Source organism: Callorhinus ursinus, unplaced genomic scaffold, assembly GCF_003265705.2.
Source record: "Callorhinus ursinus isolate GAN/ISIS: 27379988/994484 unplaced genomic scaffold, GSC_fseal_2.0 scaffold12, whole genome shotgun sequence".
Lineage (NCBI taxonomy): Eukaryota > Metazoa > Chordata > Mammalia > Carnivora > Otariidae > Callorhinus > Callorhinus ursinus.
Genome location: NW_027397074.1, coordinates 38,336,630 through 38,355,995, shown reverse-complemented (window position 1 = coordinate 38,355,995; position 19,366 = coordinate 38,336,630). Strand labels below are relative to the sequence as shown.

The 19,366-nt window shown below is 43.5% G+C and overlaps 1 protein-coding gene across 2 annotated transcripts in view; it reads left to right on the top strand.

The window, feature by feature from the left end:
* Positions 1-3,759: 3,759 nt before the first annotated feature.
* The window catches only part of CDCA7L (cell division cycle associated 7 like), a 41,993-nt gene continuing 26,386 nt past the window's right edge, over positions 3,760-19,366 (top strand). Inside the window, exon 1 of one of the 2 annotated variants that reach the window (XM_025873000.2) lies at positions 3,760-4,139. In XM_025873000.2, the coding sequence (XP_025728785.1) occupies positions 4,116-4,139 (24 nt within the window). In that variant the 5' untranslated portion in view covers positions 3,760-4,115. The remainder of the gene's footprint in view (positions 4,140-19,366) is intronic. The other variant, XM_025872999.2, reaches the window with a different exon arrangement.

Below are 19,366 nucleotides of genomic sequence, written 5' to 3'. Positions count from 1 at the left end.
TGCATGGGGGCACCTGGGTGGTTTAGTAGGTTCACTAGCCAACTCGGGTTTTGGCTCAGGTCCTGATCTCACAGTGGTGAGATTGAGCCCTGCGTCAGGCTCTGTGCTCAGCACAGAATCTGCTGCAGATTCTGTCTCCCTCCCTCCCTGGCTCTCTGTCTGTCTGTCTGTCTCAAATAAATAAATAAAATCTTTAATAAAAAAGGCTTCATATGTAATTCATTGTGAAAAAACTTAGTTCTTTAAAAACCTCATACCACAGTACCTTTGTCGAAATAGATCATTATTACCCTTTCCTTTTATAATACATTAGGTTCTTAGAAAGGTAAGAGCTTTGAATAATGTTTTCATTTTCATCCCTTTATTGTCAGTGCCTAGTTATAATTACATTTTATGTTCACAGACTAAATTATTAAGACTATTATTTTCTAAAAACCCTACAAAATATGGATTGCATTAATCATGTTTCGAGTTTATTAAGAAATCTCAAATGCTTTGAAAATATTCTTTCATTTATTTTCCCAGCACTATTTTTGAGTAGCAGATGGGTCACTGTCAGAGTTGAGAGATGAGATGAGAGAATGCTTGCAAAGATGAACTCAGCACAGGGTTTGGTGCCCAGCCAGTGCTCATTTAGCTAGCTGCTGTTACTGATACCACTACCACTCTTGGCTTTTTGGTGGAACCATGCATTGGCATTATAGTTTCATCGTGATGTGTACTCTTCTGCACCCAATATATGAAGGCATCAGTTATTGGTCGTTCACGTCTTGTTCTCCATAGCCGTTCGAGTGGTTATTATCAGAAGGTATTTAAATTGGCTGTGACAGCAGTATCTTGGCAAGCCAAGTCAGGAAGATAGAATACCAGCTTGTAATTAAAGAAAACTTCCCAGATAGGCACCCAGTCACTGTTAGATGATGACTTTGCTCTAAGAGACTTGATTTTAGATCTTTTATTCTGCAACAACTTGGAAATGTTATCTCTGAGGTCTCAAATGTAGTGATGTCTCCCCTTCTAGGTGGGGTGTTATCTAAACTCAACGAGATGGGAGTTTGAAGATACCGAGATAGAGAACAAGTAGGGATGTTATCTTGTGTGACTGTCACTTCGCTTATTCACGATCAAATATAATGCTAAGCGGTATTCAGATATTACCCGCATTGCTTCCAGTCCTCTGCCAAAGGTGGATTCTTTGCTGGGCGTCCAGAATACCAAACTGGCATGCTTCTCTGTTATAAAGGGTGCACTGAGGATTTGCCCACAGCTGAGCTCCGTGGGGAGAGCAGAGCTACTACTTCGGAGCAGAGGAGAAATGTTTGGACTCCTTTTACGGAGGGAAAAGTTGTGGGCCAGGGCTGATAAACAATCGCAATTCTTTCATGTCATTTGAGGCATGTGTGGTGGCATTTAATCCCAAATTTCTTATCTTGTCGAAGGTACTATGGACCAAGTTTTTAATCGCATAGACACATTAAAAAATAAAACAGGCATAGATTTCTAGACGGATTCTTAAAGAAATTTTGCAAACACGACATCTCATTTTCCTCTGTTGCAGTGTGTATGCTATTGCTTCTGGGAAGGGACACCATTCTTACAGTGCCGTGCTGGAACCCGGCGCTCACAAGGCATGAATCCCAGACCCTCGAACAGCATGGGTTCGAACTGCAGGTCTACTTACACGTGGATTTTTCTAGATAAATACAGCACAGCACTGTAAGTGGATTTTCTCTTCGTATGATTTTCTTAACATTTTCTTTTCTCTAGCTTACTTTATTCTAAGAATACAGCATATAATACCTGTAGCAAATATGTGTTAACAGGCTATTAGTGTATAAGTGTTGGGGGAGTCAAAAGTTCTGCATGGGTTTTTGACTGTGCTGGGGTTTGGCCATCCTCACCCCCAGGTTGTTCAAGGGTCAAATGTAGACAGAAGGGAACCAAAATCTGACAACAAAACACACCACTATAGAATCAATTACTAAGTACTATTCAAGTGCATGGGCTTTGCCTGACAAAGGAGGAAAGTTTCCACGTTGGCGTTTGAAAACTTAATACTACATTTCTAAAGCAAGATGGCTCAGCTACATTCAGGTTTCCAAATAAGGACTAGGTTACTGCAAGGGCTTTGCAAAATCTGACCTATTTCAAATTTATACTCCCTTTTGCAAAAGGGATTTGATGCATCCTACAATGAAAGGACATAAGTGAAAACAAGACCACTGGTTCATGGGAAAGCAAGTACACCAAAAAAGAAAAAAGTTCCAATGGAACAAATTTCACTCTTGAGTTTCCTAGCAGCCAAAAGGAAAAGGTAAAGAAGAATGGAGACAATGTTGAATTTGGAGGCATAAGGAATGTTTTCCACTTTGGCAGTCTGCAATTGTCATTTACTAGCAGGGGGACAGGGATCTTTTTCTCTTAATGCATCTTCTTAGATTCTGTCTCCACATTTAAAAAATGTGGATAATAAGAATCTGGAAGAATGTGGGGAAGATTCAAGAAGATATTATATATGAAGGAAAACTCTAAAGCATAATAAAAATGAAAGTGGCTCTAATGAATAGTTTGTTACCCAATAAAGAGAAAACATTTTAAAAAAATCATACTATGTTTTATTGGTCTTTCTTCCCCCCCCCAGTCTGGAACATGGAGAGCACATAACACATGTCTGCTGAACCAGTGAAAGTAGGAAGGAGGACAGTTTGCAGATGTTCTCTCCTCAAGTTTGAGCAAATGTTTGGCCAATTTCATTCACTGCTTCAACAAAAAAAAGATGAGTGTCAGATCCCAAGCAGCCAAGAAGGGCTGCAGAAGGTCTCATGCACTCAGTGATTCACTCTGAACGCATGACCACAATGCTAAAAGGCTTTCCATACTGCCCTGCAAACTTGCTCTGATTTCAGAACTTCATCTACCACCCTTCCCCAATACCCACTTCAAGCCTTCCACAGTCTCCACCCACTGGATTCTTCACTCTTCCTACCTGAACTTTTAAGAAGTTGTCCCTGACCTGTGCCAAAAGTCTCCCTATTTTAAACCACCATAGTACCATTTACCTTTTCCCTCGTGGCATCTATCATGGCTCCAAATTTACATTTATTTGCATCATTATAATTGAACTTATCACATTAATGGTATTTGAATCGTTAAATTATGAATCAAATTATTGTTACATTATTATTACACTTACTTGCATCATTATTACATTTATATCATCTTGCTGGTGGCTGGCTCCCTGACCATAAGCTCCAACAGAGCAGGGACCTGTTTTATTGTTGTTCAATCTCGTGTTCCCAGGTCTAACACACAGTGAGTGTCTGACGCATAGAAGCTACTCAGCTAGTATTTGTTAATTAGCGTTTCTAACCTCTAGAACTCTCTGTCTAGTGGGGCTGTAGGCCTACGTGTATAATGGTAGAGCAAAGACTGCCGCAAGTTCGAGGGGATTTTTCAGCTCCCCAGCCTCAGGGCCTCGGTAAAGAAACCCGGGTTGCTAGTTTTGCAAAGTGAACCCTGTAGCAAACGTTCTGGGAGGCGGCAGAACCCCGCCCCTTTACAACAACTGAACAAAACGAGCCCCGAAGTTTCAAGCTCTAAAATGCTCTCCTGGAGCAGAGACGGATTGCCGCGGAGGCATGTGCTTCAGGGCAGGACCTGGAATAAGCCCTGCAAATATCCGGCGCGCGTAGCCGGGCGTGCCAGCTGGAGGCTGCGCCGGGACTGCCCCCTCATTTCTCCCGCGCGAAACCCAGCCGGACGGCTCCACTCCCTCCCTCCGCTGCAGGGGGGAGCCCGGCGCCCCCGCATCGGCAACCGCCGCCGGCCGCGCCCCATCTGCAACCCCATCTCGCGCCGCGGGCGAAGCGAAGTTCCCCAGTCGCGAAGTTCGGTCCAAGACCCGAGGCTTGCAGCCGGGCGCGGGGGCGCCGAGTGGGCGGCGCGGCGCGCTCCCCCCTGTCCCGGGCGCCGAGTGCGCCCCTCCCCCGGCCTGCCGGAGCTCCGGGCGCAGCGCGCGGGCTGCGCGGCCGCGGGTGTTCTGCGTGCGCCGGCCCGTGGCGAGCCAGGTTCTCGTGGCCGCGTGCTAGGAGGAGGCCGGAGCCCGGGTGGGAAGAATGGAGTTGGCGTCTCGCTCCCAGGTGAGGGTCCCGCCGCAGCCCGGCCGGCATGCCTTTGCGCCCGGCCCTCCTCCCCGCCTTGGGCTGGAAACGTGGCCCTTGGCCACCGCGTTGTGGACCTGGCCAGCCTCGCCCCGGGAACGCCGGAGCGGCGCGCCCTGCAGGTGTGCGCGGTGGCTCACCGCTGCGCCGGCCCGGACTGGAGAGGTTGGGCGTCCCCCCGCGCGGCGGTCGCCTCGGTCCCGGGGGGTAGCCCGGGGGTCGCAGGCCGGGCCGCGAGCCCCAGGAGTGGACGTGTTTCGAGGGAAGTGCGGGCGGGAGGCAGCAGGGGCGTAGCGCCTGCGTTTGCAGCGCTGGTGGATCCGGCCCGGGGGGGGCGGCGGGCCGTGTGCGGGGAGCTTTTCTGGTGCGCGCCCCCCACTTTCTCCGGCAATTGACACAGAGATGAGGAAGTTTCAGAAAAGTATAATTTTTCTAAAAAAATTGCCGGGAGTCCGGTTCAGCTTGGATGAGGGAGTGTAATTTGCAAGGAATTGCTCTTGTATTTGTTCTAGAACTTTTGTGTTTTTAAGGAATTTCAAAACCACTTGGAGGGGGAAATGGCAACGTCATGAGGCCAAGTTAAAAAACAAAAAGCCCCGAGATCACAAACCGTAAACACAGCAGGACCCCAAACTGGGTTTTAAAAATCTCATTTACAAACATTTGAGAGTAGCCCCCCCCAGTGTTTCAGTGGGTGGTGGGAATGTGAACGTGACCTCAGTTTTCTGTTTTGTTTCTTAAAAGAGCTTTTCCTTACTTTCTAGTAACGAATATACCTAGTATTTTCAGAGGTAAGCAGTACCCACTTTTTTCAAATGAACTAAAAATAAAACTATTAGAAAGGGAAGGAAGCAGCATGTGGGAGCCCCGAGAGAGGCTTTGTGACGGTTGGATTTTTTTCTTGCTTTTTTGAGTGCCTTTGACTCACCGCTTCCACTTTACCTTGGACTGGTAATGTTTTACTACTTCTCCACCTGGGTGCTGGGCCTTGGAGAGAGAGGAGGGGCTCCGGGCGTATCCTTGGAAGACCGAAGCGACCCAGCAAGTTCAGTGGTGCCTGAGCCCAGGCCGCTGTCACCTGCCTCGGTTCTGGTGCCAATTAAAGGCAGAGCCACTAATGATTGGTCGCTTTGGCCATTTAGTGATGCCCGAAGGGCTTCCTGAAACTAGACATTTGAGAAAGAATTGTTGTGGATGTTGATGAGAAAGTACTGTTTTTAAATTTCCCCCATGAGGGGGAGGTATTAAAAGCAAAAGGAAAAGAAACAAGAGTAAGGACTGAGACAGGGTTAGTTTGTTTTTATTTTCCACTGATCTTTACCAGGTAGTCAGTATCCTCTGCTTCTAGGAGGCTTGGATTTCTCTAGGACTTAACCCTTTCTGCAAGGAGCTTCGAGCCACGTGTGAATTTCATCAGTGTATCTTGATAACATAGGACTCTAGAAACCTGTTGTTTGCTCAAACTGTACTTCCACCACTTAAATACACAGTTCATGTTTAGATTTAAAATGTCCCCAGAATGTGTGGTCGGGAGTGAACCTTTTACCATCAAATAACAAGGCTAATTTTTGGTACCTCTAAAACGTTAAACAATTTACCATGTGGGGGTAATCCACAAATTATATCTGACCCATTATGCACCAATTAGGGCAAATTACTATATGTAAGATAACCAGTTTTTTTCCCCCCCTTTTCCAAAGACTTAATTGGCAGCATAAATTAAGATGCATGACGATTTTTTCCAGTGGAAATGTTCCTGTTCATCATAATTTAAATGTGAGCAGATTATAGACTCTTTAAATTAGTGGAGAGGTTCAGTGGGGTGGGCAGGTGACTGCAGATAAGAGCCCTTAATGAACATTTCAGGCACAGCAAGATCTTAAATCCGTGCGGTTCTACCCTGTACCCCCAGCCTTATGAATAAAGCAGTGTGATGAACCTCCTGAGGCGGCATTAGTGCACAGTGGTTTTTACTCTCACACGTACAGTAAATAGAATTTCCATCCCTTGGAGGGGGCAGAGCGGGAAGGGATTCCAGCAAAGCAGCTTAGGCCCGATGTTATAAGAAGACCGTGATTTGAACCAACGTCCTTTCTAGCTTCTGCTTTTTTGCAACCTCACCCGTATGTCGGATTTGATGCCCACTGACTGGGACCACAGCTCCCAAGGGTGTAGTCCTTGTTGGGCTGACCACCGTGTCTTTGTGTCTTTATGTCGAACGACAGGAGTAATACTCAAGGAAGGCAAGGGTCTGGTCCCTTTCTGAGAGCTCTCAGCAGTGCAGCTCAGAATTTCTGGAGGATGAGACTACCTCCACCTCCTAGCAGAGGACCCAGCAGGTCCTGGATGTCACTGTTGCCCTGTTACTCTCTTCTTGCTCTAGGGTGCAGGTTGGACTCGCACAGGAAGAAATGCAGCTAACTGGTCTCAGGAATAGTATGGAGCATGCTGTTGGAGTGGTAAAGAGGAATTTCTCTGGTGCTGACTTCATAGCTACAAAGTGTTGTCTTCTCATTCTCTGACTTAATGTGTATGCCCAGAGCCTCAGAAGCTGCTCACAGAGGGGGATGGTTTGTGACTTCTGGGAAGGACAAGCACAGTGATTTGCCCTGAAGAACTAAATTCTCAGTAATGAGGAGGAATTTCGGAGATCACAGCAATTCTGATCTGGTCGGGCACACGGGACAGTAATCCATGAGATAATTACGTGACTTAAAACCGTTTGTGAATATTACAATAAATTAAAAATATCAATAAAGCCGTTCAAATAGAATAGGCATGTTCATTTTAAACTGTTCTTGAGAGTTCTGCTTTACCCATCAGCACTTTCTCTGAGCTACAGTTTACAGTTTTTACCTCCAAGATATGATTTTGTTTCATAAAAGACATAGCTTCATTCACCAAAGTGGGATTGATAGAGGCTCATGGAGAAGCCTTACCTAACAGAGTTAAGACAATATTAGTAGGACTATTTTATTTTCTTTTTGGAAAGCAGTGGTTTCTGAATGTTTTATTTTTATTTCTAAGTTTTTAATTTTAATTCCAGTATAGTTATTAAACAGTGTTGTATTAGTTTCAGGTGTACAATAGAGGGAACCAACAATTGTGTACGTTACTCAGGGCTCATCATGAGAAGTGCACTCTGAATCTCCGTTACCTCTTTCACCCATTCCTCATCCAGCTCCCCTCTGGTAACCATCAGGTTGTTCTCTCTCTGAATCTCTTTAAATAGGACCAGGCAGAGGCATATTTGGTAAATACAGCTGAAGATAACATGCAGGAGACTTTGTTTTCCACAGTGGTAAATGCTACCATCTGTATGCAGTGCAAAAATACGCTGTAGTCTCAAAGTTAAAGGGGCCAGAGTTTGAGTTCAGATAGCGGATGGCTTCCTGCCTGTTCTTAATCATCAGCTGATGACAGAGGGCTCCCTGACTGGGTTAGTCCATTTGTCAGATATTCTTTGAGCACTGACGTGCTGGGTACTAAGGTCACTCTGGAGCTCCTTGCCTCTTCTGCCTTTGCCGGAACTCAGCTGGCTCTTGCCGTGCTTTGGGGGGATCTACAAGGCCTTGGGTTTTGGGAATGGGAGAAGACCTGAAGAACCATCCCCCCCCCCCCCCCGAAAATGTCATTTCCTTTTATCAGATTTAATCCTCACTGTAGTTCCGAAATGGCTTGTATTATCTATATTTTAAAGATAAGGGGAAGTAGAGCCATTTGCTCTGGGCAGCCCAGCTAGGAAGGGGCTGAGCCAGGATTCTGTCCTCAGAGCCAGTGCCTGACTGGCCAGTAGACTCACGGGATCTCGGCAAGTCACACAACTTTCATGGAAATAACATTGGGAGGATAGACATCTTTGTCCAACTTACAGTGCCATTGAGTTGATCAAGGACATGCTAAGTATAATGTATTTAAATACAAGGGGTTGTCAGCCCTTTGGGGTTTTCTCCTAATACCTTTGCTCTTCTCTTTAACTAGAAGGGCTGGGGCATTAACAGCAGCTGGTCTGGTTCTTTTTTAGAAACTGGCCAGTTGAGGCTTTGGACAGAATTCCTTGGATACTGACTGTAAAAGTCAGCATGGGAGTATGAATCAGATCCAGAAGGCTTTTACACAGTAATGGTATTTAGATGAGTTTTGTATTGTACAAGTAATATTGTACAAGTGTTCATAGCAGCTGAAATAAAAACAAAGTTGGAACTGCTCTACCTCCCCTGCTCCCTGGGTGTCATTTTCTAGATCTTTCCCATCCAGTGTTTGCCCGTGTTTAGTCACCATTTCTGCAGTATGATTGCAGTTTGAATTCTGTCTTTAGCACCGTCAGTGCTATTTCTTAGTAGCTCGGAGGTCTTCACGGTTTTCATTTTTAATTACTGCAGCCTTTCCCTGAGGTGTGTATTTTATGTACTTTTCTGTTTAAAATTTTTTTCTTTATTAAAAGGAACTTTGCAATAAATGTCTTGGGGTGGTACATGCCTTGTGCCTTGTGTTGGGAGTCCACGTTTCTTTATCATGTACTTTCTCCCAAAAAGAATGTGCCTGCTTTGCAGTGGATCACAGTCTCTGACACAATGTTTTTTCCCCTTTATTGTGCTGTGTTAGCCAAGAGAAAACAGTGTTTACTCAGGTTAGAACCAGGGCTCTTGGTAACTGGACTGAAACAGTGTTTTCTTCCTGAACCTAGAACACCTAGCAGTGTGTTTCTAGTTTGGGGGGAAGATGGGGAGTCGTCTTAGAGGTATGTTCTTTACCACCTAGGAAACCAAGAAGATCCAAGCACGTGCTCATGGACGCATAGTGGCAGTGCCTGTGGATTGGGCTGTCCTGGCATTTTGCAAGTTGGTCACGTGGATGCGGGAGGGCGGGGATCCCCTGCTCTGAGCTCCTCTCCTGTGTGGCACTGAATCACTTTGTTTTGCCTTCTTTTGTATTGCTTATTTCAATTGTAAATCATCTCCTAGATGTCTGAAAATAGGTGTTCATTGAAGGTTGGATGTCTAAAGGTAAAACCGTAGGTTCCTAATAAGCGGTTTCTAAGAGCTGAGAAGACTGTATTTCTGGATCTGGGTGCTGGTTATCATGAGTTGGTGCAGTTTGTAAAACTTGACCAGACTGTGCGCGTAAGCTATATGCACTTCCCGTTGCACTTAAAATGTTTAAAAAATAGCATTTAGAATCCCTACGAATCAGGCCCAGAGCCTGTGCTTTCAGACCGCCCAGCCTGCCCAGGGGTGTGGGTGATGACTGCCCAGGCATCTTGTGCCCTTCCGGTTGTAGGGATACCCCCTGCACTGGGCATGGTCCAGGGATCCCTTCCCACAGACCCCCTCTGATGTTCCCCCCAAGCCCTGCAGAGTGGCGGCACGGCTGTTGGGGCAGCCCACCATCATTAAACCTCTGCTGCGGGAGGGTCCTACGTACCTGGAGAGTCCCTTGCGTTTGTGTTTGCGCTCTGGCATCTGGGTCTTCTGGCACAGAGCCTGGTCTGGCCCCCCCCTCAGCTGCCTGCTGGTAGACCTCATCCTCTGTTAGAAGGGCCCTAGGATTTACCCCAAGGTGGTGACCCTCAATCATGTGGCAGGCCAAAATGATAATTATCCTGAGTGTGCAGGGCCTGCCATATAGCAGGTGCTAAATATTTGTTGAATTGAAAAAAAAAAAAAGGTTTCTTGCTGTCATCGTGTAGTGAGAGGAAGTATGAGTTATGACAGGCTGCAGCATCCTTCGGGGGAGCTTCTCAGATTCTTCTGTCAGACTGATAGCGGAGGCCAGTCCGAGCCTGCCCCAGAGCCCGGAGGTGCAGCAGCCCCACCCTGTCTGTGCAGGGGATTTTTTTCATCCATCTCCAGTTTTATCTTTTGAAGCCTATTTTGCATTCTCTTCCGTAATATATGTTTGTTTATTTTAACACAAAAAGGGTTTTTAAAATTACTCTCTTGGGAGAAAAAGTCCCCTCCCCTGTCCCACCTGTGCTCTTGAAAGCCTTGCGGCTGTCACTGAGCTCCTCAGTTTGAGAAGCGTGGGACTGCGGGCTGAGTGTACCATGCGGAGAGCATCCCTGTAATAAATCCTAAAACAGAAAAGGTAACCTCCCTGCTTACTCCCCCACCCCATGATATCTTCCTATTGCAAGCTCCACGACTCTGAAGGTAAATGGAAAAACAAAAAACAAACCAAAAGACTTTCGTTGATATTGAAATAAATCCCTAAGCATATTTTTTTTTAAATGCAAGATGTCTAGTGCCTTTATTATGTTCTCCATAACGCTGGTTTAAAATGGGAAGTTAAGAAAAATAAAAGTGCATTTAAAATTACTGGTTATTCTTAATTCTTCCCCCCCCCCCCACACTTGGTCCCAGGCATTTTTTTATTGGAGGAGGTTTTTCATTAAAATAACTGAAGGCATTCCCGCGCTCACACGGGCCTCCTACATAAGGCTGCCCCGGCCCGACCTCACCAAACAAAGCCCCCCTCGTTCTGTTTGACCACACTGCCGGCTTCAGCATCCCTGTGAGAGCGCCTCCTCATCAGGAACCTCCTTCGCAACAAGTGTATCGTCCTCCCTGGCTGTGACTGAGGACCTGAGAAAGGCCGCCCTCGGGGAGGGTGCACCTTCACTGCGACACAGTGCCAGGAGCTAAGTGCTATCAGCAGCCTGCACGGCCGCGGTTCAGGGATTGTTCGGCCGTGTCTCCGCCCGCGCCCCTGTTTGTCTCACACGGGGTGGCGGGGTGGCCGTGTGTCCAGAGGATCCCAGGATCAAGGCTCTCAGGGCAAGGCGGCGGGATGAAGATCCCTCCCCCACACTCCTGTCCCTGTGAGGGTCTGTTCGGTGCTTGCTGGGAGCAAGCACAGGGACACTTGCCTCCCCCTGCCTGCCTGTTCTCCACCTTTTTTTTTTAAGAATTTATTTGGCAGAGGAGAGAGCGCATGCGCACACAAGCAGGGGGCGCTGCAGGTAGAGGGAGAAGCAGACTCCCCGCTGAGCAGGGAGCCACCCCCCCCCGCCCCCCATGCAGGGCTCGATCCCAGGACCCTGGGATCCTGACCTGAGCCAAGGACTTAACCGACTGAGCCCCCCAGGCGCCCCCGTTCTCCACGTTCTTGCTTCCACCTGTCCGTCTGCTTCAAGTCCTCCTTGAGGCTGACTCCGCCCTGCGGCTGTGGGGACCCGGCCAACCTGGAGGCTGCCAGCCGACTTTGTGAGTGGTACCCCTCACTGCTGGGTCAGTTGCCCTGCTGCACTTGCTGCCGTGATGATCCTATGCCTCACACCGCATTGAAATTGTGTAAAAATTGCTTCCCCCGCCCATGGCTCATCCCTCATTGGGCTCCTTAGCCTGGCGCCAGTGGTGGTACCCTCTCCAGGCCTACACTAAGCCGTAACATGCTCTTCAGTTACTTTCAGTGATGGACGTGGGCCTAGCATCCTCACAGAATGCTTTTAAGTCATAGCTGGGAAGCGGTCAGGGCTCTGTACAAATGATCTCTGGTTCTTTTCCTTCTGGGTAAATGGGAGGAATGCATTTTCCTGGCCCTTGTAATAGGCAAGACCATTTGATCCGCTTTGGCCAATAAAATGTAAGAAGTGTTGTGTGTCACTTCTAGGTGGAATTTTTATCTTATAAGAAAGACTTTTTTTTTTTTTTTTTTTTTTTAAAAAGAGAGAGAGACGGGTGGGGGGAGAGGGAGAATCTTAAGCAAGCTCCATGCCCAGTGGAGAGCCCAACACAGGGCTGGATCTCATGACCCTGAGATCACAACCTGAGCCAAAATAAAGAGTCCAATGCTTAACTGACTGAGCCACCCACGTGTCCCCCAGGTGGAATTTTTAAATGCCAGTACATCATTTGCCATGTCTCCTTCCCTCTTTGTCAGCCCAGGTCCTGTGTGAGGACAGTGTGGAAGAGTGTGGAATGTTCCACCTGGCTGGCCCGGAGGAACAGGTCATGAACAAGAGAAACCTTGTTTTGTTTCAGCCCTTTTAAAGACTTAGAATTGTTTGTTACTGCTTTATAACTTGACACATCCTGACACACACAGGCTATCATATTTCAGTTGTTGGATTCACTCTGTGGTGTTCATCTGAGTGAGCTGGGGTTGTGGTGGTAATAGAAATCTGTAGGCTACTTCTCGATTGTTAGTGTAATGGGGTGAGGAGAGTGCTCCTATATTAAAGGATTTGGAGTTCAGGGATAGTAAGTGCCCTGTGGTGAGCAGGAGAGTCCCACTGGAAGCAATAGTCATTCTTGTCCAGAATGCCGATAGCCCCTTGTTGAAAAACACGGAGAGCAGACTTGTCCAGTTTGATAATCAGTCTGTTAGGGTCCAGTGAAATCTTGACATTGGCTTCACATTTCCTGTCTGCTCACCTTTTTGGAAAAGGAAATCACCCAGCGTTTCCCAAGTGGTTTGGCTCATTTCCCTCCTAGGACCTCTGCCAAAACTAGTTCCTCTGTTGTTACTCACCTGGATAGCTCTTCGAAGCCCTCTGCACATACGTGTCTGTAAGTTTACATGATCTCTTTTTGAAATAACATTGGTCATTTGTTTTGCCTTTTCTTTTATTATAGTAAAATACGCGTAGCATAAAATTTACTGGCATGAAGTATAGTCACATTGTTGTGCAACCATCAGCTCTGTTCATCTCCAGAACTTCTTCATGATCCTCAACCGGAGCTCTGTACCCACTAAACACTAACTCCCCATTCCCCACCCTCCCCCTCATTCCACCACCAATGGTCACCACCATTCTCCTTTTCTGTTTCTATGAAGTTGACTAGGCTAGGTAAGACATGGAAGTGGAATCATAGAATATTTATCCTGTTGGGTCTTATTTAGTTTGCTCAGCATGTTTTCAAGGTTCATCCATGTTTCTATATATCAGAATTTCATTCCTTCTTAAGGCTGAATAATAACGCATTGCATGTATATACCACATTTTGTTTATCCATTTGTCCATCCATGCCAGTTGGGCTGTTCCCACCGTTTAGATATTATGAATAATGCTTCTGTGGATGTTGGTATAAAATAACTGAATCTCTGATTTCAATATTTTTGTCATATACCTAAACTGGAATTAATGAATTACGTGGTAATTCTGTCTGTGAGTTTTTGAGGAGCTACCATATTTTTGTCGTAGCAGCTGCCTTCTTTCACCTTCCTTCCAACACTGCACGAAAGTTCCAGTTTCTCCACATATTCACCACCACTTAATTTGTTTTTTTGGTTGTTTTTTTTTTAATTTTATTATGTTAATCACCATACATTACATCATTAGTTTTTGATTGTTTTTTTAAATTTTTTTTTAATAGTAGCCACCCAGTGGATGTGAAGTGGTATCTCATTGTGGTTTTGATTTGCATTTCCCTAGTGATTAGTGTTGTTGAGCATCTTTTCACATGCTTAACTGGCCATCTTTTTATTTTTGGAGAAATGTCTATTTAAGTCTTTTGCTCTTCTAAGTTGGGTTTTGCTGTTGGTGTTGAGCTCTAGGAGTTCTCTATATTCTGGATGTTAAACCCTTAGCAGATGTATGATATGCAAATACTTTCTCCCATTCTGTAGGTTGCCCTTTTCAATCTCTTGATAGTGTCCTTTGATATCTAACAGTTTTTGATTTTGCCAAGTCCAATTTATCTATTCTTTTCTATTGTTGCCTGTGCCTTTGATGCCATATACAAGAAATCATTGCCAAGTCCAGTGTCAGGAACTTTTTCCTTTATGTTTTCTTCTGAGAGTTATGTAGTTTTAGGTCTTGGATACATTTTGGGTTTTTTGTAGGTTGTTGTGTTAAGGTAAGGATCCAGCTTCATTCTTTTCAGTGTGGATATCCAGTTTTCCCAGCATCATTTCTTGAAAAGACCATCCTTTCCCCATTGAATAGTCTTGGCACTTGGTCAAAAATCAGTTGACCTGCATGTACGTGAAGGTTGATTTCTGAGCTCATTGTTGTATTGCACTGGTCTGTCTTTTTTTTTTTTTTTTTTAAGATTTTTTTTTTTTAAGAGAGAGGGAGAGGGACAGCACAGGGGAGAGGGAGAGGGAGAAACAGATTCCCCACTGAGCAGGGAGCCCGATGCGGGACTTGATCCCAGGACCCTGAGATCATATGACCTGAGCCAAAGGCAGATGGCTTAACTGACTGAGCCACCCAAGCGCCCCTGTATGGCTTTCTTTATGCTAGGACCACTCTGTTTGGATTACTGTAGCTTTGTAATAAACATTGAAATTAGTAAGTGTGAGCCCTCCGCCATGGTTCTTCTTTTTATTATTTGTTTGTTTATTTATTTTTTCAAAGATTTTATGTTTAAATAATCTCTGCACCCAGTGTGGGGCTTGAACTCACAACCCCTGAGATCAAGAGTCACATGCTCCACTGACTGAGCCAGCTGGGGGGCCACAAGTTCTTCTTTTTACAGATTTTTTTTTTTTTTTTTTTTTTTTTGGTTATTCTGAGTCCCTTTAGATTCCACATGAGTTTTGGGAACGGCCTTTCTGCAAAAAAAATGTTGCCAGGATTTTGATAGAATTGCATTGGATCCATAGATAACTTTGGGTAGTATTGTCATGTTCATAGTGTTCAGTGTTCTGATCCATGAATGTGTGATACTTTTTCATCTGTTTCTGTCTTTACTTTCTTTCGGTGATGTTTTGTAGTTTTCAGTGTGGTTTTACTGCTTGTTGCTTCAGTTAATTCCTAAGTGTTTTATTCTTTTTGATGCTATGGCAAATGGAATTGTTTCCTTAATTTCCTTAGCCAATGGTTCATTGTTAGCCTGTAGAAATGCAACTGATTTTTTATGTGTTGATTTTGTACCTTTTAACATTATTGACTTAGCTAATTAGTGCTCACAGGTTCTGTGGAATCTTTAGGCTTTTCTATATAAATGATCATGTCACCTGCAAACAATTTTACTGCTTCCTTTCCAGTTTGGATGCCTTTTATTTCTTGTATAATAGTTCTGGCTAGATCTTCAAATACTGTGTTGAATGTAAGTAGTGAAAGTGGAATCCTTGTCTTGTTGCTGATTTTAAGGGAAAGCATTCAGTCTTTCACCATGGAGTATGGGGTTACCTGTTTTTTTTTTTTTTTAAGATTTTATTTATTTTTTGACAGAGAGAGAGAGACAGGGAACATAAGCAGGGGGAGTGGGAGAGGAAGAAGCAGGCTTCCCGCTGAGCAGGGAGCCAGATGTGGGGCTCGATCCCAGGACCCTGGGATCATGACCTGAGCTGAAGGCAGATGCTTAACTACTGAGCCACCCAGGCGCCCCTGGGGTTACCTGTTTTCCATATGTGACCTTTATTATGTTGAAGTTTCCTTCCATTCTTTGTTGATTGTTTTTTGGATTGGTTTGGTTTGGTTTTATCATGAAAGGGTGTTGGATTTTGTCGCATGCTTTTTCTGCATCTGTGGAGATGATCGTGTGTTTTGTTTTCTATGTTATTGTGTGTGCTGCCGAAGCGAGCACATTTGTTTTCTATGTTGAACCATCTTGCATACCAGAAATGTATCTCACTTGGACATCTTGTGTAATCCTTTTACTATGCAACTGAATTTGGCTTGCTAGCATTTTGTTGAGGATTTTTTCGTTGCTATTCACAAGGGATATTGCTCTGTACTTTTCTTGTCTTTGTTTGGCTCCAGTATCAGGGGAATACTGGCCACATGGGATGAGTTAAACTCTTCATTTTTTGGAAGAGTTTGAGAAGGCTTGATGTTAATTCTTCTTTAAAAGTTAAATCGAATTCACTAGTGAAGCCATCTGGGTCATGGGATTTACTTTGGGGGGAGGGCTTTTGATTACTGATTCAAATCCTTAGTAGTTAGAAGTCTATCAGGTTTTCTATTCATGAGTCAGTCTTGGAAGGTTATGTGTTTCTAGGAGTCTATCCATTTCATCTAGCTAACCCAATTTGTTGGCATTCAGTCGTTCATAGTACTCTTTGATTATCCTTTTTATTTCTGTCAGATTGGTAGTGATGACTCCACTTTATTTCAGTAATTTGTACCTTTTTTTCATAGTCTAGCAAAAAGTTGGTCAATTTTGATATTTTCAGAGAATCAACTTTTGGTTTTGTTGATATTTCTCTGTTGTTTTTCTGTTCTCTATTTATATCTGCTGTAATCTTTATTATTTCCTGCCTTCTGTTATCTTTGTGTTTAATTTGCTGTACTTTCTCTAGTTTCTTTTATGGAGTAAAATTTGATGGTTTGAGGTCTTTTTTTAATATAAGTGTTTACAGCTTTAAATTTCCCTTTTAGCATTGCTTTCTCTGCATAGCGTAAGTTTTGGTGCAATTTTTAAATTTCTGTTGTGATTATTTCTCTTTGGAGTAACCCCTTGGTTATTTGACAGTGTGGTGTTTCATTTTCAGCGTATTTGTGAATTTGTTAGTCTTCCTTCTGTTACTGATTTCTAGTTCCATTCCATTCTGATCAGAAAAGATAATTTGTATGATTTTAACTGTTTTAAATTTATTTTGACTTATTTTGTGGCCTACATATGGTCTGTTCTGGGGAGTTTTCCATGCGACCTTGAGGAAAATGTATCCTACTGTGTTGGTTGGAGTGTTCTATATATGTCTGTTAGTTCGAATTGGTTTATGGTGTTGCTCACTTTCTCTGTTTCCTTATTGATCTTTTGTTGTAGTCTGTCCATTATTGAAAGTGGGATATTGAAGTCTCCAACTATTATTGTAGAACTATTTCCCTTTCATTTCTGTCAGCATTTGTTTTATATGTTTTGGAGCTCTGAAGTTTCCTGCAAATACATATTTTTAATTGTTATAGCTTCTTGGTGAATTGACCCTTTTATCCGTATGCAGTGTCCTTGTAATATTTTTTGACTTAATATCTGCTCTGTCTGATGTTAGTACAGTCATTACATTTCTCTTTGGATTACTATTTTCATTTGCATATCTTTTCCGTCCTTTCACTTTTCAGCCTTAGTGTCATTTTTTAGGTATGAAGTGAATCTTCTGTAGGCAGTGTATAGTTGGGTCCCATTTTTTTTTTTTTTATTCTTTCTGCCGATCTGTGTCTTTTGATTGCAGAGTCTAATCTATTTGCATTTAAAGTGGTTACTGTTAGGAAAGGACTTTTGCCATTTTGTTTTGTTTTCTGTATTCTTCTTAAAAGCTTTTTTGACCCTCATTTCCTCCATTACTGCCTACCTTTGTGTTTTGTTGATAAATGGCATGTTTTGATACTCTCATTTCCTTTTCTATGTATTCTATAGATTTTTTTCTCTGTGGTTAGCATGGGGGTTACATAAAACATTCTACGATTGAAGTAATCTATTTGAATAATACCAGTTTGTCAGTGGCATATAAAAACTCTACTGCTATACAGCTCTTCCCCTCCTTTTGTTATCAGTGCCACCAATTCTATCTTTATGTGTCGTGCACCACAAAATATAGAATCATAGGTGCATTTTTATATTGGAGAAAACAAAGTGAAATTATAGACTGAATTTACATTAATACCAGTATTTATATTTTACTTAAAAACTTTGTATTTCATATGTCTTTGAGTTACTCTCTAGTGCCCTTTCATTTCCTCTTGAAGAACTCCCTTTAGGATTTCTTGTTAAGCAGGTCTGGTGCTAATGAACTCTCTCAGCTTTTGTTTATCTGGTAATGTCTTAATTTCTCCCTCATTTTTGAAGGACAGTTTGCCAGATAGAGAGTTCTTGGTTGACGGTTTTTTTCTTTCAGTGCTTTAAGTGTCATTCCACTGCTTTCTGACCTCCAAGGTTTTTTTCTGAGCAATCAGCTGATAATCCTTTTGAGGATTTCTTGTGTGTGATGAGTAGCTTTTTTTCTGGCTGCTTTCAGTATTCTCTTTGTCTTTGTCTTTCACTGGCTTGATTAAAATGTGTCTCAGTGTGGGTCTCTTGGGTTTATCCTACTTGGGGTTTATTGAGCTTCAAGTCTTCCATCAAACTTGGGAAGTTTTCGGTCGTTATTTTGTCAAATAGTCTCTCTGATTCTTTGTTCTGCCTCTTCAATTTGATTTTGAACTTCTCTAATAAAATTTGCAATTTGGGTATTGTATTTTTTCACCTCCAGAATTCCTGTTCCTTTTTATAATTTCTCCTTGTAGATATCATTTTGCTTATACAGTTGACCCTGAATAACACAGATTGGAACTGTGTGGGTCTACTTATACATGGATTTTGTTTTTTATAGTCCAGTACTGTAAATGTATTGTCCTTATGATTTTCTTAATATTTTATTTTTTCTAGCTTAGTTTATTGTAAGAATATAACGTATAAGACATATATCAAACCTGTTAATGGACTGTTTGTGTTACTGGTAAGGCTTCCAGTTAACAGTAGGCTATTAAGTTTTTGGGGAGTCAAAAGTTGCGTGTGGATTTTCAACTGTATGGGGGCAGTCAGTGCCCCAACCCATGGTGTTTAAGGATTAACTGTGTATCATTTTCCCAATTTATCTTAGTTTGTGTTTTCCTTTTGTTCTTTGCGCATACTTAAGGCAGTTGTCTTTTGTCTAGTAAGTCCACTTAGGTCTGTGCTACCTCAGGAACAGTCTCTATCACTTTGTTTTGTTCCTTTGAATGGACCAGTTTTTTCTATTTCTTTGTCTTTGATCTGTTGAAAAGTGGGTGTTTGAGGAAACAGCCACCTCTTCTAGTCTTTGCAGATTGGCTCTGTGCCAGGGAGAAATCATTCATTGATTAGTTGGGCATGTTCTGACCCTGTAAGCTTAAATTCTTGTCAGATCTTTGCTGAGCATGTGTCTGGCCTGGCCCGGCCCTGTGTGAGGCTTTTCCAATTCCCCGATGTACACAGCTGCTTTGCAATGCCTTGGTTTCCCAAGGAGTCTTACCCAAGCTTTCCCCTGGGGCTTTGGGTGGTCTGTTGTATTTCTTCTGCATAAACTCTTCATCTCAGTCGTTTGTAGGTCTGTAGTCCCCTGCAATTTTCATGAGCAATGGCTGGTGCTCTTCCTTGTAGGAGACTGAGTTAGGTGAGAGAGGGACCAGTCCCTTCAGGCAGTCCCCTTTTGGTTAGAATGTCACAGTCATTGTCCTAAGGAGCTGCATTCTGCATATGATTTGCAGTGTTTAGTAAACCACTTGCCTACTTTTACATAATTATAGGTAAATTTGAATAGTAAGATGATAAGTCTTTCAATTCTTATAAGTTTAGGTTTTTAAAAAAAATCAGGTGAAA